Here is a 27,863-nt window from a genome sequence, read left to right on the forward strand (position 1 = left end):
ACCATACCGATCTAGGAATTGGTTTCTGCTCCTATGAAAATAAAAAAATGGCATATTTTGTAAACTGTACCCAGATATTATATCTAGATCAGGTGTGTCAAATTCAAATGAAACAGTGGACTGAACTAAATAGAGTGAGTATTTATGGGACCACATTATGGGGGTCATTTACTATAGCGCTATGGCGCTAATTCGCACAAATTGCCGTGAATTAGCGCAAATTCGCGGCAATTTAGCGCGAATTAGCGCTAATAGTGCTTATTCGCGCTAAAACGGTATTCACTATAGCGCTGGTGAGAAAATTCTCCCAAAATCGAATTTACTATAGCTCCCTGAATCTAAATAGTGCTCAAACCCTTACTCTGCTAAAACCTAGAGAATTGCACATGGAAATAATGTTTAGAACATGATATAATTGTCTAAATGGTACTGAAATATGCGGTATATTAGTTAAAGATTATCTGCTTTTAAACTGTGTGAAAAAGTGATTTCTACACTGAAATATCTTTAAAAGTCTGAAAAGTGAAAAATTCCCCGTTTTGGACGACTAGGTGCCAACACAACTGAGCATGCTCAGACCTGAAAATAACTCTCATTTTATCTCCAGTGTCTTTTTTACCTGGAGCTATAGTAAATTCCAAAACGAGAGCTAATTAGAGAACATTTTTTGGACGTTAAAATCTGCTCTAATTTAGTCCAAATGAAGTTTCAGTCATTGATTCTAATGGAACAATTCTAACTTTCACAAAAAGACATTTTAATGTTGAGATGAAATGTATCTTTCTGTGAAATAAATTTTCCTTTGCAACATTGTTGCTTCTACTTAAAATATTTTGATTTTAAGAATGCTACAATGTGGAATGTTTTGATGTTTTGATAAAATATATTTTTCTCTGTCACTTTCACTTGTTACTCTTCATCTCACAACAATCTTCAACCTAAACTCACACAGGTGTCTTTATAATCTACAAACAATACCATTGCTGATGCAAATTTAAAATGAATCACATTTTTTTGTGCTTTTTATTATTTCCAAATATTCATAATTTGAGCCCAAAAAATGTGATATGTGTACCAACATCAGAAATCAAAATGTAATTCCCAAAAATTTGAGGGTAATATTCTACTCTCACCCACAAAAAAACACCAAATATCACAGAATAAATCAAGAAGAATAACTCTTGAGTAATGTAATTCCATCACCTGTATGTCCATAGAAATGTAGTATTTATGTGTTTTTATGTGTATTTATGTGTATTTATGTGTAGTTATGTGTAGGAGGCTCTCACACATGGCAGCTCTGTGGCTTAGAGGTTAGAACTTCTGTTTAGTATCCCTGAGGGTCTGGGTTCAAATCCCAACCATGTTAGTGCATGTGGAGAAGTTGTCTCATCTCCCAGGTCCTATAATTATGTCTAAATGTAGTAGTTATGTGTAGGAGGGTTCCACCACCATTGTAAGTCTTTTCCAGATACACTATTTAGCCAAAAGTATTGGGACACCTGCCTTTACACACACATGAACTTTAATGGCAGCCCAGTCTTAGTCCGTAGGGTTAAAATTTGATTTGGTCCATCCTTTGCAGCTAGAACAGCTTCTGGGAAGGCTGTCCACAAGGTTTAGTGTGCCTATGGGAATGTTTGATCATTCTTCGAGAAGTGCATTTGTGAGGCCAGGCACTGATGTTGGATGAGAAGGCCTGGCTTGCAATCTCTACTCTAATTCAGCCAAAGGGTGTTCTATCGGGTTGAGGCCAGGACTCTGTGCAGGCCAGTCAAGTTTCCCCACCCCAAACTTGCTCATCCATGTCTTTATGGGTCTTGCTTTGTGCACTGGTGTGCAAACATGTTGGAACAGGAAGGGGCTTTCCCCAAACTGTTCACACAAAGTTGGGAGCATGAAATTGTCAAAAATGTCTTGGTATGCTGATGCCTTAAGGGTTCACTTAACTGGAACTAAGAGGCCAAGCCCAACCCCTGAAAAACAACCCCACATCATAATTACCCCTCCACCAAATCATTTGGACCAGTGCACAAAGCAAGGTCCATAAAGACATGGATGAGTGATTTTGGGGTGGAGGAACTTGACTGGCCTGCACAGAGTCCTGACCTCAACACAACAGAACACCTTGGGGATGAATTAGAGAGGAGACTGTAGGTCAGGCCTTCTCGTCCAACATCAGTGCCTGACCTCACAAATGCACTTGGAAGAATGGTCAAACATTCCCATAGACACACTCCTAAACCTTGTGGACAAGAAGAGTTGAAGCTGTTATAGCTGCAAAGGGTGGGCCAAATGAGTTTTGAACCCAATACTAATACTGGGATGCCATTACAGTTCATGTGCGTTTAAAGGCAGGCATCCCAATACTTAGGCCAATATATTGTATATTGCTTGTGACACTGAGCATGGCTATGGACTTAGGGCTGGTTCACACCACAGAGATGCAGAGAACATATGTGGGGCTGCCTGGTGGCTAAGTGGGTAGCTGTTCTGTCTAGCAGCACCTGGGATGTTGGTTCTATTCCCCAACATGCTAATCCTTGTGTTGAAGTTTATATGTTCTCCCTGTGTGGGTTTCTCACCACAATCCAAAGACATGCTGGCATTTTATTTGTCTCCTGTCGAAATAGGTTCTAATGTAAGAACGTTAATTTTGGACTTTATATTGGAAGCTCATTGCAGCCAGGGTCTGATGTTAATGTTTATTAGCACTAATCATGCCCAGGGACTTGGACAATTCAAATTTTAGGGTTTACACTGCACAGGTACATATGCTTAGAAAACTGTTGCTTTGTTTATGTGGATGCAAATGGACTTTGATCTTTGTCCTGTAGTTGGAGATTTGATGCACATAGCCAAGGGCTAACAGAGTTGCGAACACTATTATGTGTTCCTGCCCATCAGGTGCAATCACTTTAGACATACATGAAGAGACAGATTGAAAGATACTGGTGGGCGTGTACTTCTATTGGGTGTGTCAGTGTGCTAACAATACAACCTCTCTTATATAAAGGCCTGCAGTAGGGGGTTCGTTTGGCCTGAGAAGGTCAGGTTTTTTGCTGTGATTTGTGGGGGAGAAGGAATGCTATTGGGAGATTTGATGAAATTCTTGTGCATTTTTTCAATCAAAAGTGGGTTTATGTGGCCATGCTGTCAATGTTGTGTGTGTGTATTGTTCCTGTCTGATCATGCAAACATCGTTTGGAAGCATCTGCTGACCTACTCTTTTTTTTTTTTTTATCTCGTTTAATCATGTACACCAAAATGCAGCTTCCAGCAGAACATGGTCACCAATGTATGTATGTGTGGATTGTGGGCTGGTGGTGGGTGTTTTGAATAAGTCTTTTGTAATATTATGTGGGAATTAGGGATGAGCCGAACACCCCCCAGTTCGGTTCGCACCAGAACCTGCGAACGGACCGAAAGTTCGCACGAACTTTAGAACCCCATTGACGTCTATGGGACTCGAACGTTCGAAATCAAAAGTGCTCATTTTAAAAACTAATTTGCATGGTATTGTCCTAAAAAGGGTTTGGGGACCCGGGTCCTACCCCAGGGGACATGTATCAATGCAAAAAAACTTTTAAAAACGGCCGTTTTTTCGGGAGCAGTGATTTTAATGATGCTTAAAGTAAAAAAAAAAAAAAAAAAAAAAAAAGTGAAATATTCCTTTAAATATCGTACCTGAGGGGTGTCTATAGTATGCCTGTAAAGTGACGCGTGTTTCCCGTGTTTAGAACAGTCCCTGCACCAAATGTCATTTTTAAAGGAAAAAATCTAATTTAAAACTGCTTGCGGGTTTAATGTAATGTCGGGTCCTGGCAATATGGATGAAAATCAGTGAGACAAACGGCATGGGTACCCCCCAGTCCATTACCAGGCCCTTTGGGTCTTGTATGGATATTAAGGGGAACCCCACACCCAAATTAAAATAAGGAAAGGTGTGGGGCCACCAGGCCCTATATACTCTGAACAGCAGTATACAGGCGGTGCAAACAAGACAGGGACTGTAGGTTTGTTGTTAAGTAGAATCTCTTTGTAATTTTGAACGGGTACATTTTTAACGTGTTTAGCTCCAGCCAAAAAAATCTTTTTTATGCTTTTTGGAAAACATAGGAAAGGGTTATCACCCCTGTGACATTTGTTTTGCTGTCTTTCCTCCTCTTCAGAAGATTTCACCTCACTTTTTGTCCCAATGGATTGGAAAGCATCAGTGGAAAGGAGAAATGTTTTTCCCATATTAACTCTTACAGGAGAGAATTTCCCTTCCTAGGGGTAGATTTCATCTCACTTCCTGTTGTCTCCTTCCGTTTGCAAGTAGGAGTCGTTTGTAAGTTAGTTGTTTGAAAGTAGGGTCCTGCCCTATATACTCAGCAGAAATGTGGGCCTTAGGTGTTGCTGTGGCCACAACACTGTAAGCCCTCACAGGGCCCTGCTGTGAAATATTAGATCAAGAATTGTAATTACATGCCCCTGTTGAACAGGAGCTGAAAAATTAGGCCTTAGGCACTGGTGCTGGTGCCACAACACTGCAACCCCTCACAGACACTCTAGTTGGAACGAAGGAACGAGCCCTGCTGCAAAGTATTACATCAAAAATTGTAATTACACGCCCCTGTTAAACAGGGGCTGAAAAATTGTGCCTTAGGCACTGGTGGTGGCGCCCAGAACCCCCCCCCAAAAAAGATGTTGTGTCTGCAGCAAGCGCGGATATAGGCGTGACACCCGCTATCATTGTCCCTCCTGTCCTGACAATCCTGGTCTTTGCATTGGTGAATGTTTTGAACGCTACCATTCACTAGTTGAGTATTAGCGTAGGGTACAGCATTCCACAGACTAGGCACACTTTCACAGGGTCTCCCAAGATGCCATCGCATTTTGAGAGACCCGAACCTGGAACCGGTTACCGTTATAAAAGTTAGTTACAAAAAAAGTGTAAAAAAAAAATATATATATAAAATAAAAAAAAAATTGTTGTCGTTTTATTGTTCTCTCTCTATTCTCTCTCTATTGTTCTGCTCTTTTTTACTGTATTCTATTCTGCAATGTTTTATTGTTATTATGTTTTATCACGTTTGTTTTTCAGGTATGTAATTATTTATACTTTACCGTTTACTGTGCTTTATTGTTAACCATTTATTTGTCTTCAGGTACGCCATTCACGACTTTGAGTGGTTATACCAGAATGATGCCTGCAGGTTTAGGTATCATCTTGGTATCATTCTTTTCAGCCAGCGGTCGGCTTTCATGTAAAAGCAATCCTAGCGGCTAATTAGCCTCTAGACTGCCTTTACAAGCCGCGGGAGGGAATGCCCCCCCCCCAACCGTCTTCCGTGTTTTTCTCTGGCTCTCCTGTCTCAACAGGGAACCTGAGAATGCAGCCGGTGATTCAGCCAGCTGACCATAGAGCTGATCAGAGACCAGAGTGGCTCCAAACATCTCTATGGCCTAAGAAACCGGAAGCTACGAGCATTTTATGACTTAGATTTCGCCGGATGTAAATAGCGCCATTGGGAAATTGGGGAAGCATTTTATCACACCGATCTTGGTGTGGTCAGATGCTTTGAGGGCAGAGGAGAGATCTAGGGTCTAATAGACCCCAATTTTTTCAAAAAAGAGTACCTGTCACTACCTATTGCTATCATAGGGGATATTTACATTCCCCGAGATAACAATAAAAATGATAAAAAAAAAAAATGAAAGGAACAGTTTAAAAATAAGATAAAAAAGCAAAAAAATAATAAAGAAAAAAAAAAAAAAAAAAGCACCCCTGTCGCCCCCTGCTCTTGCGCTAAGGCGAACGCAAGCGGCGGTCTGTCGTCAAATGTAAACAGCAATTGCACCATGCATGTGAGGTATCACCGCGAAGGTCAGATCGAGGGCAGTAATTTTAGCAGTAGACCTCCTCTGTAAATCTAAAGTGGTAACCTGTAAAGGCTTTTAAAAATGTATTTATTTTGTTGCCACTGCACGTTTGTGCGCAATTGTAAAGCATGTCATGTTTGGTATCCATGTACTCGGCCTAAGATCATCTTTTTTATTTCATGAAACATTTGGGCAATATAGTGTGTTTTAGTGCATTAAAATTTAAAGTGTGTTTTTTCCCCAAAAAATGCGTTTGAAAAATCGCTGCGCAAATACTGTGCGAAAAAAAAAAATGAAACACCCACCATTTTAATCTGTAGGGCATTTGCTTTAAAAAAATATATAATGTTTGGGTGTTCAAAGTTATTTTCTTGCAAAAAAAATAACTTTTTCATGTAAACAATAAGTGTCAGAAAGGGCTTTATCTTCAAGTGGTTAGAAGAGTGGGTGATGTGTGACATACGCTTCTAAATGTTGTGCATAAAATGCCAGGACAGTTCAAAACCCCCCCAAATGACCCCATTTTGGAAAGTAGACACCCCAAGCTATTTGCTGAGGGGCATGTCGAGTCCATGGAATATTTTATATTGCGACACAAGTTGCGGGAAAGAGACAAATTTTTTTTTTTTTTTTTATTTATTTTTTTTTTTTGCACAAAGTTGTCACTAAATGATATATTGCTCAAACATGCCATGGGAATATGTGAAATTACACCCCAAAATGCATTCTGCTGCTTCTCCTGAGTACGGGGATACCACATGTGTGAGACTTTTTGGGAGCCTAGCCGCGTACGGGACCCCGAAAACCAAGCACCGCCTTCAGGCTTTCTAAGGGCGTGAATTTTTGATTTCACTCTTCACTGCCTATCACAGTTTCGGAGGCCATGGAAAGCCCAGGTGGCACAAAACCCCCCCAAATGACCCCATTTTGGAAAGTAGACACCCAAAGCTATTTGCTGAGAGGTATAGTGAGTATTTTGCAGACCTCACTTTTTGTCACAAAGTTTTGAAATTTGAAAAAAGAAAAAAAAAAAAAATGTTTATTCTTGTCTTTCTTCATTTTCAAAAACAAATGAGAGCTGCAAAATACTCACCATGCCTCTCAGCAAATAGCTTGGGGTGTCTACTTTCCAAAATGGGGTCATTTGGGGGGCTTTTGTGCCACCTGGGCATTCCATGGCCTCCGAAACGGTGATAGGCAGTGAAGAGTAAAATCAAAAATTCACGCCCTTAGAAATCCTGAAGGCGGTGATTGGTTTTCGGGGCCCCGTACGCGGATAGGCTCCCAAAAAGTCCCACACATGTGGTATCCCCATACTCAGGAGAAGCAGCTAAATGTATTTTGGGGTGCAATTCCACATATGCCCATGGCCTGTGTGAGCAGTATATCATTTAGTGACAACTTTGTGCAAAAAAAAAAAAAAAAAAAAGTCACATTCCCGCAACTTGTGTCAAAATATAAAATATTCCATGGACTCAATATGCCTCTCAGCAAATAGCTTGGGGTGTCTACTTTCCAAAATGGGGTCATTTGGGGGGGGTTTGTGCCACCTGGGCATTTTATGGCCTCCGAAACTATGATAGGCAGTGAAGAGTGAAATCAAAAATTTACACCCTTAGAAATCCTGAAGGCGGTGATTGGTTTTCGGGGTCCCGTACGCGCCTAGGCTCCCAAAAAGTCCCACACATGTGGTATCCCCGTACTCAGGAGAAGCAGCTGAATGTATTTTGGGGTGCAATTCCACATAGGCCCATGGCCTGTGTGAGCAATATATCATTTAGTGACAACTTTTTGTAAATATTTTTTTTTTTTTTTTGTCATTATTCAATCACTTGGGACAAAAAAAATAAATATTCAATGGGTTCAACATGCCTATCAGCAATTTCCTTGGGGTGTCTACTTTCCAAAATGGGGTCATTTGTGGGGGTTTTGTACTGCCCTGCCATTTTAGCACCTCAAGAAATGACATAGGCAGTCATAAACTAAAAGCTGTGTAAATTCCAGAAAATGTACCCTAGTTTGTAGACGCTATAACTTTTGCGCAAACCAATAAATATACGCTTATTGACATTTTTTTTACCAAAGACATGTGGCCGAATACATTTTGGCCTAAATGTATGACTAAAATTGAGTTTATTGGATTTTTTTTTATAACAAAAAGTAGAAAATATCATTTTTTTTCAAAATTTTCGGTCTTTTTCCGTTTGTAGCGCAAAAAATAAAAACTGCAGAGGTGATCAAATACCATCAAAAGAAAGCTCTATTTGTGGGAAGAAAAGGACGCAAATTTCGTTTGGGTACAGCATTGCATGATCGCGCAATTAAAAGTTAAATCGACCCAGTGCCAAATTGGAAAAAGACCTCTGGTCCTTAGGCAGCATAATGGTCCGGGGCTCAAGTGGTTAATCTTGCAGATAACAATGTGATGTGTTGCCCATTATACACAGAAATTAAAGCTGTGTCCACTCTAAGGTTTTGTCTAATTTTAGGTTGTAAGCTCCTATAAGCAGGGCCCTTAAAATCCCATTGCTAAATGTAGCACCATATATCCTGTCCAAAATTTTTGAAGCTAGTAAATGTAATTTTTTGTTTTTCTGCTGGTAAAATAAAAGTACATTATTGAGCCTTGTTGTGTTTTGTTTTTTTTTTTTTTCTTCTACTTTCTTCTCTTTAGTTTGTGGGTGGTGGTTTTGGGAAAGTGCAAAATCTTATATTTTATTTCAATATGTATTTGTGCACCAAAAAACTAATCTCTTTGCCCTGGTTCACATTGATGCTACTTTGAAATCGCACTACTTCACTTGAAGTAGCACGATTTCAAAGTAGCAGGGTCAGCGTGATTTTAGGTGCAACTTGATAGACATCCGTGTTGCTTCATACACAAATGTCTATTGAAGTCGCACCAGAAATCGGCAAAAGTAGTGCAGGAACTACTTTAGCAAATTGGTGCGGTGCCACAAAAAAAATGTTGCATCGATTGGAACAGTGCCATTGCTGCCAATAGTCATGCGATTTGATCTCTCAAATTGCATGACAAATTGCTCCAATGTAAACATAGGCTTCTGCACACCTGCAAGTAAATGATAAAGGTAGAATCTTTATATATAACGGCTGTGGAGAATTGCAGGTAATGAATTCAGCTGGTGGATAGGCAGTGTTTGTGTCAGCTTTAGTTCACATTGGTGCGATTTGACATGTCAAAGCGGTGGCATTTGCACTGTTTTAATTGGTGTGACTTTGGGGTGCAATTTGTATTGATATCAGTGCAGAAACCTGCACAGATGTCTCTGAAATTGCCCCTGCAGTCAGGACTGACATGCGGGAATGAAAGTGTGTGATTTCAGCTGAACGATTTCCTCCTGCTGCTAACCCAGGGACACCATTTCTTATCGAACGCCTTTAAATATCATAAGTAGAAATACAAATTTGCATATCTGAAAATAAACAAAAATAATAAAATTCTAATAGTGGTTGCGATTAAGAGGGTAGTTTTGCCTTCTGACCCAGAAATAAGTCATTGTAAATCACCTAGAAGTCCCTGTGCTGGTCAAGATCTCCATCTAGGTGGACATGGCGAGGTCCCTCTTTAGCAAAGAGGAGGTGCGGCTCATTTTCCGGATAAGGGTATGATATGTACTTGTGCTTAATCAATGTGGGGGTGGATTTGGTAGTTAGATTTGGTGTGGGTGGGGTTCATTGATTTGTTTGGCATCCCCACACATTTGCTTCTGGCCCATGTGCACACATCACTTCCTGCATTTGTTCTGCTGATGTAAATGCAAGTATAAATGAGAGCTCCTTTCTATTAAAATATATATGACTTGTTTCACAGTTGGGCGACTTTGGACTTCCGAGTTGCTTGACAAGTTGTACCCCCATGATTCTTAATGAGAACTAGGGATGGGCTGAACATCCCCCCTGTTCGGTTCGCAGCAGAACATGCGAACAGACAAATAAATTTGTGCGAACACCATTAAAACCGCTTCCCGCCCGCCGTACGCCAAATAATGTCCTCGGCTTTGAGCGGGGATATCTGAGTGATGCCTGTAGCTACAGACATCATCCAGATATCGTCTTTTAGAGCCTGCGAATCTGCACACCATAAGAATGATCATAGTGGCTGTTCCACTGCTTGATCATTCTAACAGGAGGCGAGAGGGGACGTTCCCCCCCCCCCTCCTGCCACGCTCCGGTGCTTGTACCGACTTACCGCTACGATCGGTGAGTCGGTCACAGGATCCGCCAGCCCCGGATGTTTAGCATAAAGATTTCTGGTGGACCAGATGGTCGCCGGAATCTCTATGATCGTTCGGAGGCCAGGCGTGATGTTATGACGTCACACCCGGCCTCTGTATTAAAAAAAAACGGCGCCGCTTCGGCTGGGAAGCAGAGATCGTTTTTTTTTTTTTTTTTTCAGGCTTCTAAGCCTAGAGGTGAGATGTGGGGTCTTATTTACCCCACATCTCACTGTAAAGAGCACCTGTCATGCTTATTCCTATTACAAGGGATGTTTACATTCCTTGTAATAGAAACAAAAGTGATCAAAAAAATTTTTTTGAGAAAAAAAGTGTCAAGCTAAAATAAAAAAAGTAAAATTAACAATAAAAAAAAAAAAAACTTTTAAAGTGCCCCTGTCCCTGTGAGCTCGCATGCAGAAGCGAACGCATACATAAGTCCCACATATGAAAATGTTGTTCAAACCACACATGTGAGGTGTCGCCGCGAACATTAGAGCGAGAGCAATAATTTTGGTCCTGGACCTCCTCTGTAACTCAAAACATGTAACCAGTAAAAAATTTTAAAGCGTCGCCTAAGGGGATTTTCAAATAGCGAAGTTTGGCGCCATTCCACGAGCGTGTGCAATTTTGAAGCGTGACATGTTGGGTATCTATTTACTTGGCGTAACTTCATCTTTCACATTATGCAAAAACATTGGGCTAACTTTCCTGTTTTTTTTTTTTAAAGCCCAAAACTGTTTTTTTCCCCAAAAAAACGCATTCGAAAAATTGCTGCGCAAATACCGTGCTAGATAAAAAGTTGCAATGACCGCCATTGTATTCTCTAGGGTCTCTGCTAAATTTGGGGGTTCTATGTAATTTTCTAGCCAAAAAATTATGATTTTTACATGTAAGAGAGAAATGTCAGAATTGGCCTGGTAGGCAAGTGGTTAAAGTCTATGGGACACGAACATGAATAATCAAAAGTGCTAATTTTAAAGGCTTATATGCATGGTATTGTCATAAAAAGTGTTTAGGGACCTGGGTCCTGCCCCAGAGGACATGTATCAATGCAAAAAAGTTTTAAAAATGGCTGTTTTTTCGGGAGCAGTGATTTTAATAATGCTTAAAGTGAAACAATAAAAGTGTAATGTTCCTTTAAATTTCGTACCTGGGGGGTGTCTATAGTATGCCTGTAAAGGGGCGCATGTTTCCCGTGTTTAGTACAGTCTGACAGCAAAATGGCATTTCAAAGGAAAAATGTAATTTAAAAATACTCGCGGCTATACTGAATCGCCGGTGTCTTGCCGAGAAAGTTCCCTCGGCGGATAAGGTCCCCCCTGTACTGCGCAAGTGCTGCGTTGCGCAGTACCAACGACTAGCAGCCGCCGAAAATAGCCAAAGATGAAAATCTTCAATCATCTGTACACGGCGCCTGCGCCCTGGGTCCAGGCTGAAGCCCCACCATCCAAGTGGACCTAGAGGGGGAATAAAAAAGTGCCGAGCAAAGCGAGGCCGTGCCCGAAGCGTGGCGAGCGAAGCGAGCCCGCGGGGGACCCTCTTACAGGCGCCGTGTACAGCTGATTTCTTCTCTATTTCGCTTCGGCTATTTCCGCCGGCTCCTACTGCGCAGGCGCTGCGCCTGCGCAGTAGAGGGGGGTCCTTATCCGCCGAGAGGAACTTTCTCGGCAGAACACCAGCCCGACAATACACATAAAAGTTCATTGATAAAAACGGCATGGGAATTCCCCAAAGGGGAACCCCGAACCAAAATTTAAAAAAAAATGACGTGGGGGTCCCCCTAAATTCCATACCAGGCCCTTCAGGTCTGGTATGGATATTAAGGGGAACCCCGGCCAAAATTAAAAAAAAAAATTGGCGTGGGGTCCCCCTCAAAATCCATACCAGACCCTTCAGGTCTGGTATGGATTTTAAGGGGAACCCCGCGCCAAAATGTAAAAAAAAAATGGCGTGGGGTACCCCCCAAAAATCCATACCAGACCCTTATCCGAGCACGCAACCTGGCAGGCCGCAGGAAAAGAGGGGGGGACGAGAGAGCGCCCCCCTCCTGAACCGTACCATGCCACATGCCCTCAACATTGGGAGGGTGCTTTGGGGGTAGCCCCCCAAAGCACCTTGTCCCCATGTTGATGAGGACAAGGGCCTCATCCCCACAACCCTGGCCCGGTGGTTGCGGGGGTCTGCGGGCAGGGGGCTTATCGGAATCTGGAAGCCCCCTTTAACAAGGGGGCCCCCAGATCCCGGCCCTCCCCCCTGTGTGAAATGGTAAGGGGATACAAAATTACCCCTACCATTTCACCAAAAAAATGTCAAAAATGTTAAAAATGACAAGAGACAGTTTTTGACAATTCCTTTATTTAAATGCTTCTTCTTTCGTCTATTTTCTATCTTCTTTCTTCTGTCTTCCTTCGGTTTCTTCCTCCATCTTCTTGTTCTTCTTGTTCTTCTTGTTCTTCTGGTTCTTCTTGTTCTTCTGGTTCTTCATCCAGTCTTCTTGTCCGGCATCTTCCTCAGCGGCGCCGTCTTCACTTCATCTTCTTTCCTCGGGCCGCTCCGCATCCACGATTGGATGGGAGGCTCCCGCTGTGTGACGCTTCTCCTCTTCTGACAGTTCTTAAATAACAGAGGGCGGGTGACCCCGCCCCCCTCTGACGCAGGGCGGGTGACCCCGCCCCCCTCTGACGCACGGGGACTTCCCTGTGGCATTCCCCGTGACATCAGAGGGGGGCGGGGTCACCCGCCCTGCGTCAGAGGGGGGCGGGGTCACCCGCCCTCTGTTATTTAAGAACTGTCAGAAGAGGAGAAGCGTCACACAGCGGGAGCCTCCCATCCAATCGTGGATGCGGAGCGGCCTGAGGAAAGAAGATGAAGTGAAGACGGCGCAGCTGAGGAAGATGCCGGACGAGAAGACTGGATGAAGAACCAGAAGAACAAGAAGAACCAGAAGAACAAGAAGAACCAGAAGAACAAGAAGAACCAGAAGAAGAAGAAGATGGAGGAAGAAACTGAAGGAAGATAGATGAAAGAAGATAGAAAATAGAAGAAAGAAGAAGCATTTAAATAAAAGAATTGTCAAAAACTGTCTCTTGTCATTTTTAACATTTTTGACATTTTTTTGGTGAAATGGTAGGGGTACTTTTGTACCCCCTTACCATTTCACACAGGGGGGAGGGCCGGGATCTGGGGGTCCCCTTGTTAAAGGGGGCTTCCAGATTCCGATAAGCCCCCTGCCCGCAGACCCCCACAACCACCGGGCCAGGGTTGTGGGGATGAGGCCCTTGTCCTCATCAACATGGGGACAAGGTGCTTTGGGGGGCTACCACCAAAGCACCCTCCCAATGTTGAGGGCATGTGGCCTGGTACGGTTCAGGAGGGGGGGGGCGTTCTCTCGTCCCCCCCTCTTTTCCTGCGGCCTGCCAGGTTGCGTGCTCGGATAAGGGTCTGGTATGGATTTTTGGGGGTACCCTACGCCATTTTTTAAAAAAATTTTGGCGCGGGGTTCCCCTTAAAATCCATACCAGACCTGAAGGGTCTGGTATAGATTTTGAGGGGGACCCCACACCATTTTTTTTTTTAAATTTTGGCCGGGGTTCCCCTTAATATCCATACCAGACCTGAAGGGCCTGGTATGGAATTTAGGGGGACCCCCACGTCATTTTTTTTTTTAATTTTGGTTCAGGGTTCCCCTTTGGGGAATTCCCATGCAGTTTTTATCAATGAACTTTTTATGTGTATTGTCGAGCCAACAAGTATAGCCGCGAGTAGTTTTAAATAACTTTTTTTCCTTTCAAATGTCATTTTGCTGTCAGACTGTTCTAAACTCGGGAAACATGCGCCCCTTTACAGGCATACTATAGACACCCCCCAGGTATGAAATTTAAAGGAATATTACACTTTTATTGTTTCACTCAAAGCATTATTAAAATCACTGCTCCCGAAAAAACGGCCTTTTTAAAAAAAAATTTGGCATTGATCCATGTCCCCTGGGGCAGAACCCGGGTCCCCAAACACTTTTTATGGCAAAGAACTTGCATATAAGCCTTCAGTGAGAACTTTGGATTTTGCAGGTTCGAGCCCCACTGACTTCCACTATTCCAGCATATGTGATCTGACAGGCATTATTGCCGCAATAGCGCTGCTTTCCATTTGCATTAGCGCTGACTTTCTGAGAGTTGAAGTCTTCCTGGCCTTTTTTGAGAGTTATTTTTTGGTACTGCAGGAGAATTTTTTGGCGCTATAGTAAATGACCCCCTATGTGTACTGAGAGCCATAGCTATTTAAAGTAAGCCTGACAGAATCATGGAGGCTGCCATTGCTGACCATTCGATCAAAGTTTAGTTACCTGGCTGTCATGCTGATGCATTCACGGTGCAGGTCATTGACCTATAAAAACTGCTAATATTTATTAATACTAATTTTCAGCATCCATTTTTCAGGTCTGTGGTTCAAAGTATTGCAACCAGGCACATCAGCCAGCTCATATTTTTAAAAGGAGGCCAGTAATGGCACCCCCATATTTTATCTTATGACAGAGACACATAGAAGAGAGAAGTATATAAAAATAAAAATGAACGTCACACTAATAATTGCAACATTGTATCCTATAAGATGGGGTCAAAACATTTCCTGTAATGCACTGCAAAACATGTAGGGAAGTACTATATATCCTTTATCAACTGAAAGACAGTTGGGTCCTTATTCAGCTGTCATTTTTACAATACTGAGGGCCAAAAAGAGGGAGCACATATAGGCCAAAATTCACCAATTTGACATGCTTGCTCTAAATCAGTGGTCTCCAAATTGCAGCATGGGGGCTGGATGTGGCCCTTTAATTGCGTTTATATGGCCCTTGGGGCACTATTTCACCAACTAACACCAATGATAGAGCACCATTCCCCCTACTGACACTGACACAGGCACAATTCTTCTCATCGATAAACAACAGGACACTATTCCTCCCATTAAAACCAATGATGGGGCACTGATGTCGGGGCATTTTCTACTCCCACAGGCCACAGTCCATCCCCCTAAAAGCCTAAAGATCAGTAAACTGGCCCTTTGATTAGAAAGTGACTTTCATCGAGTCCTTTTCAACTGGCAGTAAATCAATTACTGTAATTTAAAACACACACACACACACACTCTGGTACGACAAACGCTCCGACATTGGGAGCTCGTGTCGCATGACGTGTGAAAATCAATGATTCCCTATTGGAGCCGTCTTAACCGGTCCGACACAAGTCGGTCCGACTTTGAAAATGCTCTCTGCACTACTTTGGTCCGACTTTGATCCTACTTCAGCCCATTGAATATCACTGAAGTCGGATCAAAGTCGGATCGCCGTCTTGACTGATCTGACTTTGGCATGCGACTTGTGCTCTGATGATCTTGAAGGGGAACTCCACGCCAAATAAAAAAAAAAAAAAAAACAGCATGGGTTCCCCCCCTCCAAGAGCATACCAGGCCCTTCGGTCTGGTATGGATTTTAAGGGGAACCCCTCAGAATCCATTCCAGACCCTTATCCGAGCACACAGCCTGGCAGGTTAGGAAAGGGGGGTTGTGGACGAGCGAGCGCCCCCCCAACCGTACCAGGCCACATGCCCTCAATATGGGGGGTGGATGCTTTGGGGCGGGGGGCCCTGCACCTCCCCACCCCAAAGCAACTTGTCCCCATGTTGATGAGGACGAGGGCCTCTTCCCGACAACCATGGCTGTTGGTTGTCAGGGTCTGCGGGTGGGGGGGCTTATCGGAATCTGGAAGCCCCCTTTAACAAGGGGGCCCCCAGATCCCGGCCCCCCACCCTATGTGAATGAGTATGGGGTACATTGCACCCCTACCCATTCACCTAAAAAAAAATGTCAAAAATAAAACACATTACACAGGTTTTAAAAGTAATTTATTAAGGCAGCTCCGTTGTCTCTTCCGATCTCTTCTCCCCTCTCCGGCTTTTCTGCCTACTCCGCTGACGTCTTCTGCCGGTTCTTCTCCAGTCTCCGGGTTTTCTCCACTGATGTCTTCTAGCCCTCTCTGGTTCTTCTCCCTCTGTCCGGGTCTTCTCCGCTGTGTTCTCCCTCTGTTCTTCTTCCGATGTTGACTTAACGCTCTCTCTCGCTCTAATGCTGGGTGCGCAGTGTGCCACTACTTATATTGGAATGGGGCAGGGTCACCGGAGGCCTGCCCCTTATGACGTCACCGCCCCATCATGCCCTGGGCTGTGACATCATAAGGGGCGGGGCTTCTGGATGACATCACCCGGTGACCTCGGCCCATGCCAATATAAGTAGTGGCACACCGCGCACCCAGCATTAGAGCGGGAGAGAGCGTTGAGTCAACATCAGAAGAAGAACAGAGGGAGAACACAGTGGAGAAGACTGAGCAAAAGAGTGAGCAAAAGAGCGAGAAGACAGCGGACAGAGGGAGAAGAACCGGAGAGAGAGTGGAGAAGAACCAGAGAGGGGAGAAGAACCAACAGAGGCAAAAACGTCAGCGGAGGACACAGAAGAGCCGGAGAGGGAAGAAGAGATTGGAAGAGACGACGGAGCTGCCATAATAAATTACTTTAAAAACATGTGTAATGTGTTTTATTTTTGACACTTTTTAGTCGGATCGATGTAGGACTGATGTCGCAGAGCAAAGTAGGATGATAGTCGTTTGACTTTCGTGCAGTATCATTGTGAACCCAGCCTAATGCATAAATATTTTTATGAGATGACACTTGATCTACTGATAATGAGACTTGGGCGAAATGGTAAATCCAGCCCTGCTGGTACAGGCTGACTTTTCACGCTTATTAGGTTTACTTACTGGCATCTGAACAGTTGCTGCCTGTCAACTACATGACGACATACGATGCAGTTAGACAATGGGAGACAGGCAGAAACCAGAGATGTGAATTCATGCAGTTGGCATGTCAGCTATTTTAAGACTTTAAATTATGTCTGACTGTCTCAGCAATGTCAGCTTTCATAATTATATATTGTAAGTTCCTTTTTAGGGTAAACGTGATAAAAATAATGTTATTTTAAAAGTGTTTAATTTAAAGGATTATATAAATATATGGTTCTCTTACTAGTCTAGATCTATATGCATTTCCTTGAACTTGTTAGGCATTATATAAATAGTAATGCATTGAAACATAATATAGGCAACAATTCTTTTACACCTTCTGTGCACACTTTGTAGCTATAGCAAGCAAATTCCCGTGTTTGACCAAAGTATACATCAAGTATCTGAGCTGGTCACATTATAAAAATCATTCCCTTAAGTCTAAATGGACTAAAGTAAATGCAACACTAATCATTAAAAGATTATACAAGTTTTAAAGTGGAAATCTTTGAAATGTAATTATTAATTTTAAATGTAATTCTAACTTTAAAAGTTTTCATTTTTTACGTAATTTTGGAAATGTAATAAGTTTTGAAATGTAATTTTTAGCCCAGGCTCACACTAAGCTGCGGGAATGAAGCCGTGCGAGTTTAGCTGAACTCGCATGATTTCACTTCCCAATGTCAGTCCCGATTTCAGAGACATCTGCACAGATGTCAATGTAAATCGCAGCCCGAAATCGCAAAAATAGTACAGAAACTACCTTTTGAAATCGGTGCAGCACGCAAATGCAGCGTTGCACCGATTAGGACGGGGCCATTGCAAGCAATTGCTGTCAATTTAACATGCGGTTTGACATGTCAAATAGTACCAATGCGAACCAGGTCTAAAGGTGATTTCAATATTTTTAAATACCTGGTGATACTGTCAAAAAGATCCTAGTTTAGGGACTTCCTGTTACAGGATAACAAGGCTCTGTTGCTCTCTCTTATTTGTGCTCCTGTGTAATCTTCCTGTCAAACGTGTTTATGATGGTGACTACAATTGGCAGTTTCAATACACATTATGAAAGCAAGGTCCACAGTTGTAATCATTGCAATCAGAGAAATTGTTCTCTACTTTTTATATCACCTCTACTCATCACATAATATAACATAATTAAATAGAAGTCATTTCCTACCTTAAGAAGGCAAAACTGACAGCTTGAAATAACAACACAAAACTGGAATATCCAAATGTCTTTGAAGAGGCCTTGGTGCAGCAGCAAAAATCCAAAAAATGAAACACAGATGGCCAGCAATATTGCTATGATGTTTTCCCCAATATTTTCAGTTCTGCAACATTTAAATATAAATGTAAAAAATAAATAAATGTAAAATAAATTTTAAAAAATACAGCAAAACGTCAGGGTAGGGTAAAGTGGAGTCAACAATAAGCCAAGCTCATTGCTTATAATATTTTAAAAAAGTACGTATATATGTGAAACTTTACCACTCTAACAATCTGCAAAATTAAATGTTATTTTATATAAAAAGTGAAGGAAAGTGGTAATCATAGCACCGAATGAGATGCCTTTCCATGCCTGAATTGTAAAGCAGCAGATACAAATTCTATACAGTGCACTGTGGCAATGCTAGAGCAAGAGGTTTCTGTTAGTAATTTGTTTGATGTCTTCTTTTCTGGTTATGACCTCTCACCTGTCCGGACTGCATTGACTTCTGTTTATGGATTATGTAATTGCCTAATTATTTACTTTGGTTGCCAGCTAATCAGTTATTTAGTATCGGGCAAAATCAAGGATCAAGACTTGGGAGTGTCACGTAGCAAATTTCAAATCTTCTTGCAAATGAGAAAAACCAAGCCCTCCTTAGATTCTATAGCTTGGTGAGCCTCCACCTTCCACTGATGATGCAGAAGGTCTAGACAAACTTGAGCCACTTGGCAATGCAACTACTAAGACATATAAGCTGTTTTTGGTGATTTATTAAACCAGCTTTGATGCATCATCACAGATATATAGCTTTTTGGGAGGGAGTTGTATTCGTTGTGAATTATTGATAGTTCTTGACTAATTATGTGGTGTCTGAAAACAAGGCAGAATGTGGCATCAGTTATATATATATATATATATATATATATATATATATATATATATATATATACGCTATATTGTCAAAAGGGGACTACTGTCTTTACACGCACATGAACTGTAATGGCATCCCAGTCTTAGTCCATAAGGTTCAATATTGAGTTGTCCCACCCTTTGCAGCTATAACAGCTTCAACTCCTCTGGGAAGGCTGTCCACAAGGTTTAGGAGTGTGTCTATGGGAGTGTTTGACCATTCTTCCAGAAGCGTATTTGTGAGGTCAGGTACTGCTGTTGGATGAGAAGGCCTGGCTTGCAGTCTCCATTCTAATTCATCCCTAGGTGTTCTGTGGAGTTGAGGTCAGGACTCTGTGCAGGCCAGTCAAGTTCCTCCACCCCAAACTTTATGGACCTTGCTTTGGTGGAGGGTTGTTTTTCAGGGGTTGGGCTTGGCACCTTAGTTCCAGTGAAGAGAACTCTTAAGGCATCAGTATACCAAGACATTTTGGACAATTTCATGCTCCCAACTTTGTGGGAACAGTTTAGGGATGGCCCTTACCTGTTCCAACATGACTGCACACCTGTGCACACAGCAAGGTCCATAAAGACATAGATGAGCGAGTTTGGGGTGGAGAAACTTGACTGGCCTGCACAGAGTCCTGACCTCAACCCGATAGAACACCTTTGGGATGAATTAGAGTGGAGACTGTGAGCCAGGCCTTCTCATCCAACATCAGTGCCTGACCTCACAAATGCGCTTTTGGAAGACTGGTGAAACATTATCATAGACAATATAAAAACAAAATCCTATCAGAGCAAATAAATGGTGAGAAAAAAAATATATATAGATATATATAGATATATATAGACATATACACACACACACACACACACAAAAAAATATATTTATAGAAATAAACAATAAATATCGGTGGGTGATATCACAAAAAATACCGTCATAGACGTCATCCCATAGGCATCTTGCTGTTTTATGCATCCTGAGCCCGCATTGCTTAAGTGCTTCGTTTGTGAGTAATGTTTTAATGTTTTATTGATGAAATAAACCCTTTGGTATACAGAGAGCACTAGATTTGGCGATTTTTTTTCCTATGTTCACCGGATCCATTTGAGGGATTTTCCCACTGGTTGGTAGCCAGGCAATCAGTCTTTGGCTGCACGGATGAAATAGGAGTTTCACGCCCGGCTGATCCTTTTGTATCCCTGAGAGGGAATCTGCTATTTCTGACCTACTGGTGGTGATTGTAGCCGTACTACAGTATACATCAGGGATGATAAGCTTCACACGTCAATATACAGAAAGCCGACTGACTGATGCAGCTATCTCCATAATTCCAGTTTTCACCCCCAACACACTTAACGGGCCATCATACACAGCTAGGCCATCAAATACCACCGAATATGTTCAGACCCAGAAGACAGAGATAAACATTTCAGAACACTGGCAGACTCCTTCTATAAGAAAGGTTACAAAGACAAAACCATCAACAACAGCATAAACACAGCCTTGAAAACCCGAAGAGAACATCTCCTCCAATACACAGAGTAAAAAAAAAAACAAACAACCGAGTACCTCTAGTCACCACATACAACCCAACACTAGAAGGGATCAAAAAGATAATCAAAGATTTACAACCCATTATAACAGAGGATGAAAAATATTCCAACAACCCCCATTATTGGCTTTCACACAACCACTCAACCTCAGACATAAACTAATCATCAGGAAACTTCACTCTGATTATAAAGTCACAAATAATGGAAGCAAACCCTGCAATAAAAAACACTGCAAACTGTGCAACCAGATCAATCTATCCAAAAGTGTCACACACACAAATGGGACCTTCAATATCACGGGATCATACAGCAGTACCTCCAGTAATGTTGTGTACCTCACCCAATGCAACAGGTGTAGCAAAGGATCTTATGATGGTGAAACAGGACAGAAGTTACAAGTGAGGATGAATTTGCACAGACATACCATCAAGGAACATAAGGAAGACAGTTTCTGCACACCTGTGGGACATCATTTCTCACAACCGGATCACACTATAGAAGACTTCAATGTTTCAGTCCTTAAAGGGAATTTCAGAACTATCCAGGAAAGGAAAACATTTGAACTAAGAATGATAATTAGATATTGGTTTCCTCACCCATTATACTATAGTTTTATGACCCACTCTGTGACTATCTCCCCCCCCCCCTCCCCCTCCAGTCTATAGCTTTCCCTCTGTCTTATTTCACTTGCTGATAGCTTTATTACCATTGCCATACACATTGATTTGTATGTGTTTGTTTTTCTTTTTCCTTTCCCTCTCAGATTTTTTTTTGGTTTTGTTTTACCTTTTACCTTCTGCTAAAACTTTTGTGAATCAGTACTGCTTGGACCTTGAAGAAGGGGACACACCCCGAAAGCTCGTCCATGAAAAATTATATGTTAGTGTAAATAAAAAAAGTATCACGGGCAGTACTCAATTTTCTCTGACCTACTGGTGAAATAGGGTTCAGAATTTGAGGTGAGCGGCTAGGACATTGAGGTGGAAGAGATCACCAGCACTTTAGAATTATTTGCAGTGATTGGTGTATTTTTGTTTGGAAGATATTGAGGACTGCTATGGACTTTATATCACATTGAAGGTTTCATGTCACTTTATTTGTGTTATTATTTGAATGTTTTCTATTGTGTATTATCCCAACATAGGGAACACTTTTAGGGGGGAGGGTTTTTAATCCCCTTTATCTGAATAATTGATTGTGTACCTTGTATCTTGCTATTTTTTGCAAGTTGATCACTTATTCTTGTGAGCATCAACATTCAGCAATTTCAGTTTGTTATTTAGGCAGCGCATCAGTGTTTTGTTATTTTTATTATCATAGACACACTGCTAAACCTTGTGGACAGCCAATACTTTTGACAATGTAGCGTATATATATATATATATATATATATATATATATATATATATATATATATATATATATATATATATATATGTGTGTGTGTGTGTGTGTGTGTGTGTGTGTATATACTGTGTGTGTGTGTGTATATATATATATATATATATATATATATAATGTCTAAACCGCTGGGGCAACAAAAGTGAGTACACCTCATTATTTTCCAGCACTGCCTTAACCCTCTTGGTCATGGAGTTCACCAGAGCTTCACAGGTTGCCACTGGAGTCCTCTTGTACTCCTCCATGACGACATCACAGAGCTGATGAATGTTAGAGACCTTTCGCTCCTCCACCTTCCATTTGAGGATGCCCCACAGATGCTCAATAGGATTTAGGTCTGGAGACATGCTTGGCCAGTCCATCACCTTTACCCTCAGCTACTTTAGCAAGGCAGTGGTCGTCTTGGTGATGTGTTTGGGGGTCGTTATCATGTTGGATTATTGCCCAGCGGCCCAGTCTCTGAAGGGAGGGGATCATGCTCGACTTCAGTATGTCACAGTACATGTTGGCATTCATGGTTCCCTCAATGAACTGTAGCTCCCCAGTGCCGGCAGCACTTATGCAGCCCCAGACCATGACACTTCCACCACCATGCTTGACTGTAGGCAAGACACACTTGTCTTTGTGCTCCTCACCTGGTTGCTGTCATACATGATTGACACCATCTGAACCAAATACGTTTATCGTGGTCTCAGACCACAGGACATGGTTCCAGTAATCCATATCCTTAGTCTGCTTGTCTTCAGCAAACTGTTTGCGGGCTTTCTTGTGCATCATCTTTAGAAGAAGCTTACTTCTGGGATGACAGCCATGCAGACCAATTTGATGGAGTGTGGGGCGTATGATCTGAGCACTGACAAGCTGACCCCCCACCCCTTTAGTCTCTGCAGAAATTCTGGTAGCACTCATATGTCTATTTCCCCAAAGACAACCTCTGGATATGACTCTGAGCACGTGCACTCAACTTCTTTGGTCGACCATGGTGAGGCCTGTTCTGAGTGGAACTTGTCCTGTTAAACTGCTGTATGGTCTTGACCACCGTGCTGCAGCACAGTTTCAGGGTCTTCGCAATCTTCTTATAGCCTAGGCCATCTTTATGTAGAGCAACAATTCTTTTTTTCAGATCCTTTAGAGAGTTTTGCCATGAGGTGCCATGTTGAACTTCCAGTGACCATTATGAGAGAGTGAGAGCAATAACACCAAATTTAACGCACCTGCTCCCCATTCACACCTGAGACCTTGTCACACTAATGAGTCACATGACATCGGAAGAGAAAATGGCTAATTGGGCCTAATTTGGATATTTTCACTTAGGGGTGTATTCACTTTTGTTGCCAGCTGTTTAGACATGAATGGCTGTGTGTTGAATTATTTTGAGGGGACAGCAAATTTACACTGTTATACAAGCTGTACACTCACTACTTTACATTGTAGCAAAATGTCATTTCTTCAGTGTTGTCACATGAAAAGATATAATAAAGTATTTACAAAAATGTGAGGGGTGTACTCACTTTGTGAGATACTGTATATATATATATATATATATATATATATATATATATAGAGAGAGAGAGAGAGAGAGAGAGAGAGAGAGAGAGAGAAACATATTTGTGATTTATATTGTGATATTTGTGATGCTACTGTGTGCTGCCGTCTAGAGTTTGCAGGCAGAAATGCCTCTTTCATAGAAACTAATGTAGGACTCAAAAGAAGAGTGCTACGTTCCATGTGAGAGTGACTACAAATTTTCCAGATAAAAAGCCAGCAGCATAAGCTAGAAGGGGGGTTTTACCATAGAAGAATACAATACAATAACATGTTTTCCTACGATTGCTTAATGCTCCAGGTCTTGTTTAATAAGCAAATTATCGACAAGCTATAACAAAAGCTAAGTGACTTTTATGGGAAAGGATAGATAGTGTGTGCATGTGCATATGTATGCATATTTGTAGCACTCTGTATAACTTGTATTGTTTTCCTGTAACTGTAAGTAGTTTGTATACGCATCATTCTTAACAATAAAAAAAAGGACTGTTACAACTTGCACTTCAAAGTTTCCAGGTGATGCAGGGTAAATTCAAGGTTATAATGCTAATAGGGTCCTTAAATACACTGGCCATGCAGCCCCTTAGCTTAGCTGGACAGGGAAGATTCATATAGAGAACAGGGCTCAAGGTGACCTTTTTGCCTTGAAATCATAAACACAATGATGATAATAATAAAGTGCATTCACAAGCATAAAGGAGTGAAGCAGCTTGCCACATCAATGCAGAAGATCTGACAGCCTCCTTAGTCAGTAGAGAGACTGTGTGTGAAGGGAAGCCCATTCTGGATCCTTGCAGGAAAGCAGATCCATCAAGTGTTGGAAGGATAGCAGCATCTTTAGATTCCTCTCTGCTTGGAGATAGCGCACACTTCCAGGTTGCAGAAAGCAGTGGCATTCCAATGGCTACTTGTTTTGAGGACTCCTTCCCCTTTTTTCAAGCCAGCGAATCACAGTAACAATGGGGATCTGTTCTTAGTGGCTGTAATATGAGTGAGCAGTCCCACATTAGCATACACTGGAAAAAAAATACTAGGGGATGAGTATACACAATGTGTAATGTTTAAGAACAAGGACATAAAAGGGGGCCACAAATAAAAAACTTTTTTAAGAACAAGAACTAAATGGGAAAAAAAATTGCTGAATTTTCGCAGCACTAAAAAGAAGTATTTAGTCTTGAACAAAGGGAAAAAAACACAATGTAAAAAGCAGCCCAAAAAGGGTTTGAGTCCCTAGAAACATAAATCCTCTGTAACTTATTCAAAATGGTTACAAGTTAGCGAAGAGTATACTATTAAATTTGAAGAAACCACTTTACTAAATTAAATTTAAAAAAATAAACCACTATCAAGCCATACCAAAAAGATAGGGTTCTTGATTGGTAACCCAAACTGACATCACACACAATCATTGGTGACACAGTTCCACTCATTATGCCCCGTACACACAGTCGGACTTTGTTCGGACATTCCGACAACGAAATCCTAGGATTTTTTCCGACGGATGTTGGCTCAAACTTGTCTTGCATGCACACGGTCAAACAAAGTTGTTGGAAAATCCGATCGTTCTAAACGCGGTGACGTAAAACACGTATGTTGGGACTATAAACGGGGCAGTGGCCAATAGCTTTCATCTCTTTAATTATTCTGAGCATACGTGGCACTTTGTCTGTCAGATTTGTGTACACACGATCGGAATTTCCGACAACGGATTTTGTTGTCAGAAAATTTTATATCCTGCTCTCAAACTTTGTGTGTCGGAAAATCCGATGGAAAATGTGTGATGGAGCCTACACACGGTCAGAATTTCCGACAACAAGGTCCTATCACACATTTTCCATTGGAAAATCCGACCGTGTGTACAGGGCATTAGAATAACACTCCCTCAGACACCTATGGCTTTATCTACCAATATAGGTAAACCTATAATCTCAACAAAAAGCTAAGAATGCAAACAATTTTATCTCTGGGGAATCTTGTTTAGATACTCAACAATCCACTATTTCTGATGCGAACCCAACCATGCCAACCAACCCCCTCCCTCCAATCAGAAGCAAATTAGAATAATTATGTAGAACTCTTTAAGCCTCACACATAGCCGATAAAGGATGCAATGAACAAACAATTTATACACAGCCAGTATACAATATATTCTAATGCCCTGTACGTACGGTCAGACATTGATCGAACATTCCGACAACAAAATCCATGGATTTTTTCCAACGGATGTTGGCTCAAACTTGTCTTGCATACACACGGGCACACAAAATTGTCGGAAAATCCCATCATTCTAAACGCGGTGACGTAAAACACGTACGTCTGGACTATAAAAGGGGCAGTTGCCAATAGCATTCATCTCTTCATTTATTCTGAGCATGCGTGGCACTTTGTGCGTCGGATTTGTGTACACACGATCGGAATTTCCGACAACGGATTTTGTTGTCGGAAAATTTTATAGCAAGCTCTCAAACTTTGTGTGTCGGAAATTCCGATGGAAAATGTGTGATGGAGCCCACACACGGTCGGAATTTCCGACAACAAGGTCCTATCACACATTTTCTGTCGGAAAAAACGACCGTGTGTACAGGGCATAAGAGTTTTGTAGACCTTTTGAGGTGAACGAACAGGAAAAACTAGAAAACTCAGTTTCCACTTGTACAAATGTAAAATCCACAGATGTTCCCACAGTTACTTTTACTACTTACATTGGTAAAAAATAAGAAAGGGGAATTAGAGGAGATAGAAATAAGAGACAAAATATGAGAAAAAAAATCTTTCTTTCCCTATGGTCAATAAAGATGAAAATTCCCTCATTATTAAAATGGCTCAACTTTGCATCTGCTTATAGGCCAAACTCCTCTTCTATAACCTCAATAATTTATCCAAAACCTCAGGATTTTCAAACATAACTACTGCATATAAGCTAACAAAAGTATTTTTTCTAATGCCATTCAAAAATCTCTTCTCATTACCAATACTCAAGATAGCTGTGCTACACTGGAATTCCATTATTTCATACAGTGATGACCTAGAGACCCTCTTTTTCTATGAAATAACACATACTTTCTTCTGAACAAAATATTTTACCCTTTCTAATCTAAAGGCTAATTCATAAACGTGTTCTACCACGCAGCATATGCCAATATTCTAAATGTCTGTAATTCTGCCTCTAGCAAAAATCAAAACCTTTACAAACAAAACTTTAAAGAATACAATGATATAGTCATCAAAAAGGTACATCATCTAGGTAAGCTATGATTATATACAAAAATCCTTACATATATTTTCAGACAAAAATACCTACTTTAATCTCAAAAAAGATCCATTGCCAAAGTTTAAAATGAAATTAAAGCAGTCTATCAAATATTATCCAATGATTGGGGCTATAGTTAAAATGGACCCCTCTCTGGCATGACATGTTAATATTAAGTGCCTACTAATGCATTTCTATGTGGCAGATTTTAGAGGTAGAGCACAAGTTGTCTACAGGCAGTTCCCTATTTGAACTGCAAATTTCTTGTTTTTTTTGTGTTGTACTGTATTTTGTGCATGTATTTTTACACCTGTATGCCTTAAAATTAAAAGTAATACACAGAATTGTTAAAAAATCATTATCCAAAGATATCATATGGTTAAAAAAGAAGGGACTTTATAAACAATTGTACAGTATGCCATATTTATACAATTCACTCAAGATTCATAAAGACAGTTAATCACCTCCTGGCAGACCTATACTTGCAAGTATGGACAGTCTAACCAAAGGCATCTCTCATTTCATCTTAGAGTCACTAGCCACTGTTTTGCCTTTATATTTTAAAGATTCATACGAACTACTGGAAACTCTGAATAAATAAAAATGGGAATCTTCTTATACATGCTTGTCTTTATACATTTTCTCCCTCTACACATCCATCCCAAACTACATAGATCTGACAGCATTAATTCACTACCCAACACACTTACATTAATCCCAAACAGGCACCGTTCATATTAAATAGTACGCAATTCACCTTAGAACACAACTAATTTTAATACATACAGTGGAGACAAAAAGTTTTCAGACCCCCTTAAATTTTTCACTCTTTGTTATATTGCAGCCATTTGCTAAAATCATTTAAGTTTATTTTTTTTCCTCATTAATGTACACACAGCACCCCATATTGACAATAAAAACACGGAATTGTTGACATTTTTGCAGATTTATTAAAAAAGAAAAACTGAAATATCACTTGGTCCTAAGTAATTAGACCCTTTGCTGTGACACTCATATATTTAATTCAGGTGCTGTCCATTTCTTCTGATCTTCCTTGAGATGGTTCTACACCT

General features: G+C 41.2%; 1 protein-coding gene across 1 annotated transcript in view; it reads right to left on the reverse strand.

The window, feature by feature from the left end:
* PCNX2 (pecanex 2) overlaps positions 1-27,863 on the reverse strand; it is a 294,170-nt gene that overhangs the window by 188,487 nt on the left and 77,820 nt on the right. Inside the window, exon 10 of the mRNA XM_073627975.1 lies at positions 18,114-18,267. Coding sequence (XP_073484076.1) covers positions 18,114-18,267 — 154 coding nt within the window. The remainder of the gene's footprint in view (positions 1-18,113; positions 18,268-27,863) is intronic.

Source organism: Aquarana catesbeiana, linkage group LG04, assembly GCF_042186555.1.
Source record: "Aquarana catesbeiana isolate 2022-GZ linkage group LG04, ASM4218655v1, whole genome shotgun sequence".
Lineage (NCBI taxonomy): Eukaryota > Metazoa > Chordata > Amphibia > Anura > Ranidae > Aquarana > Aquarana catesbeiana.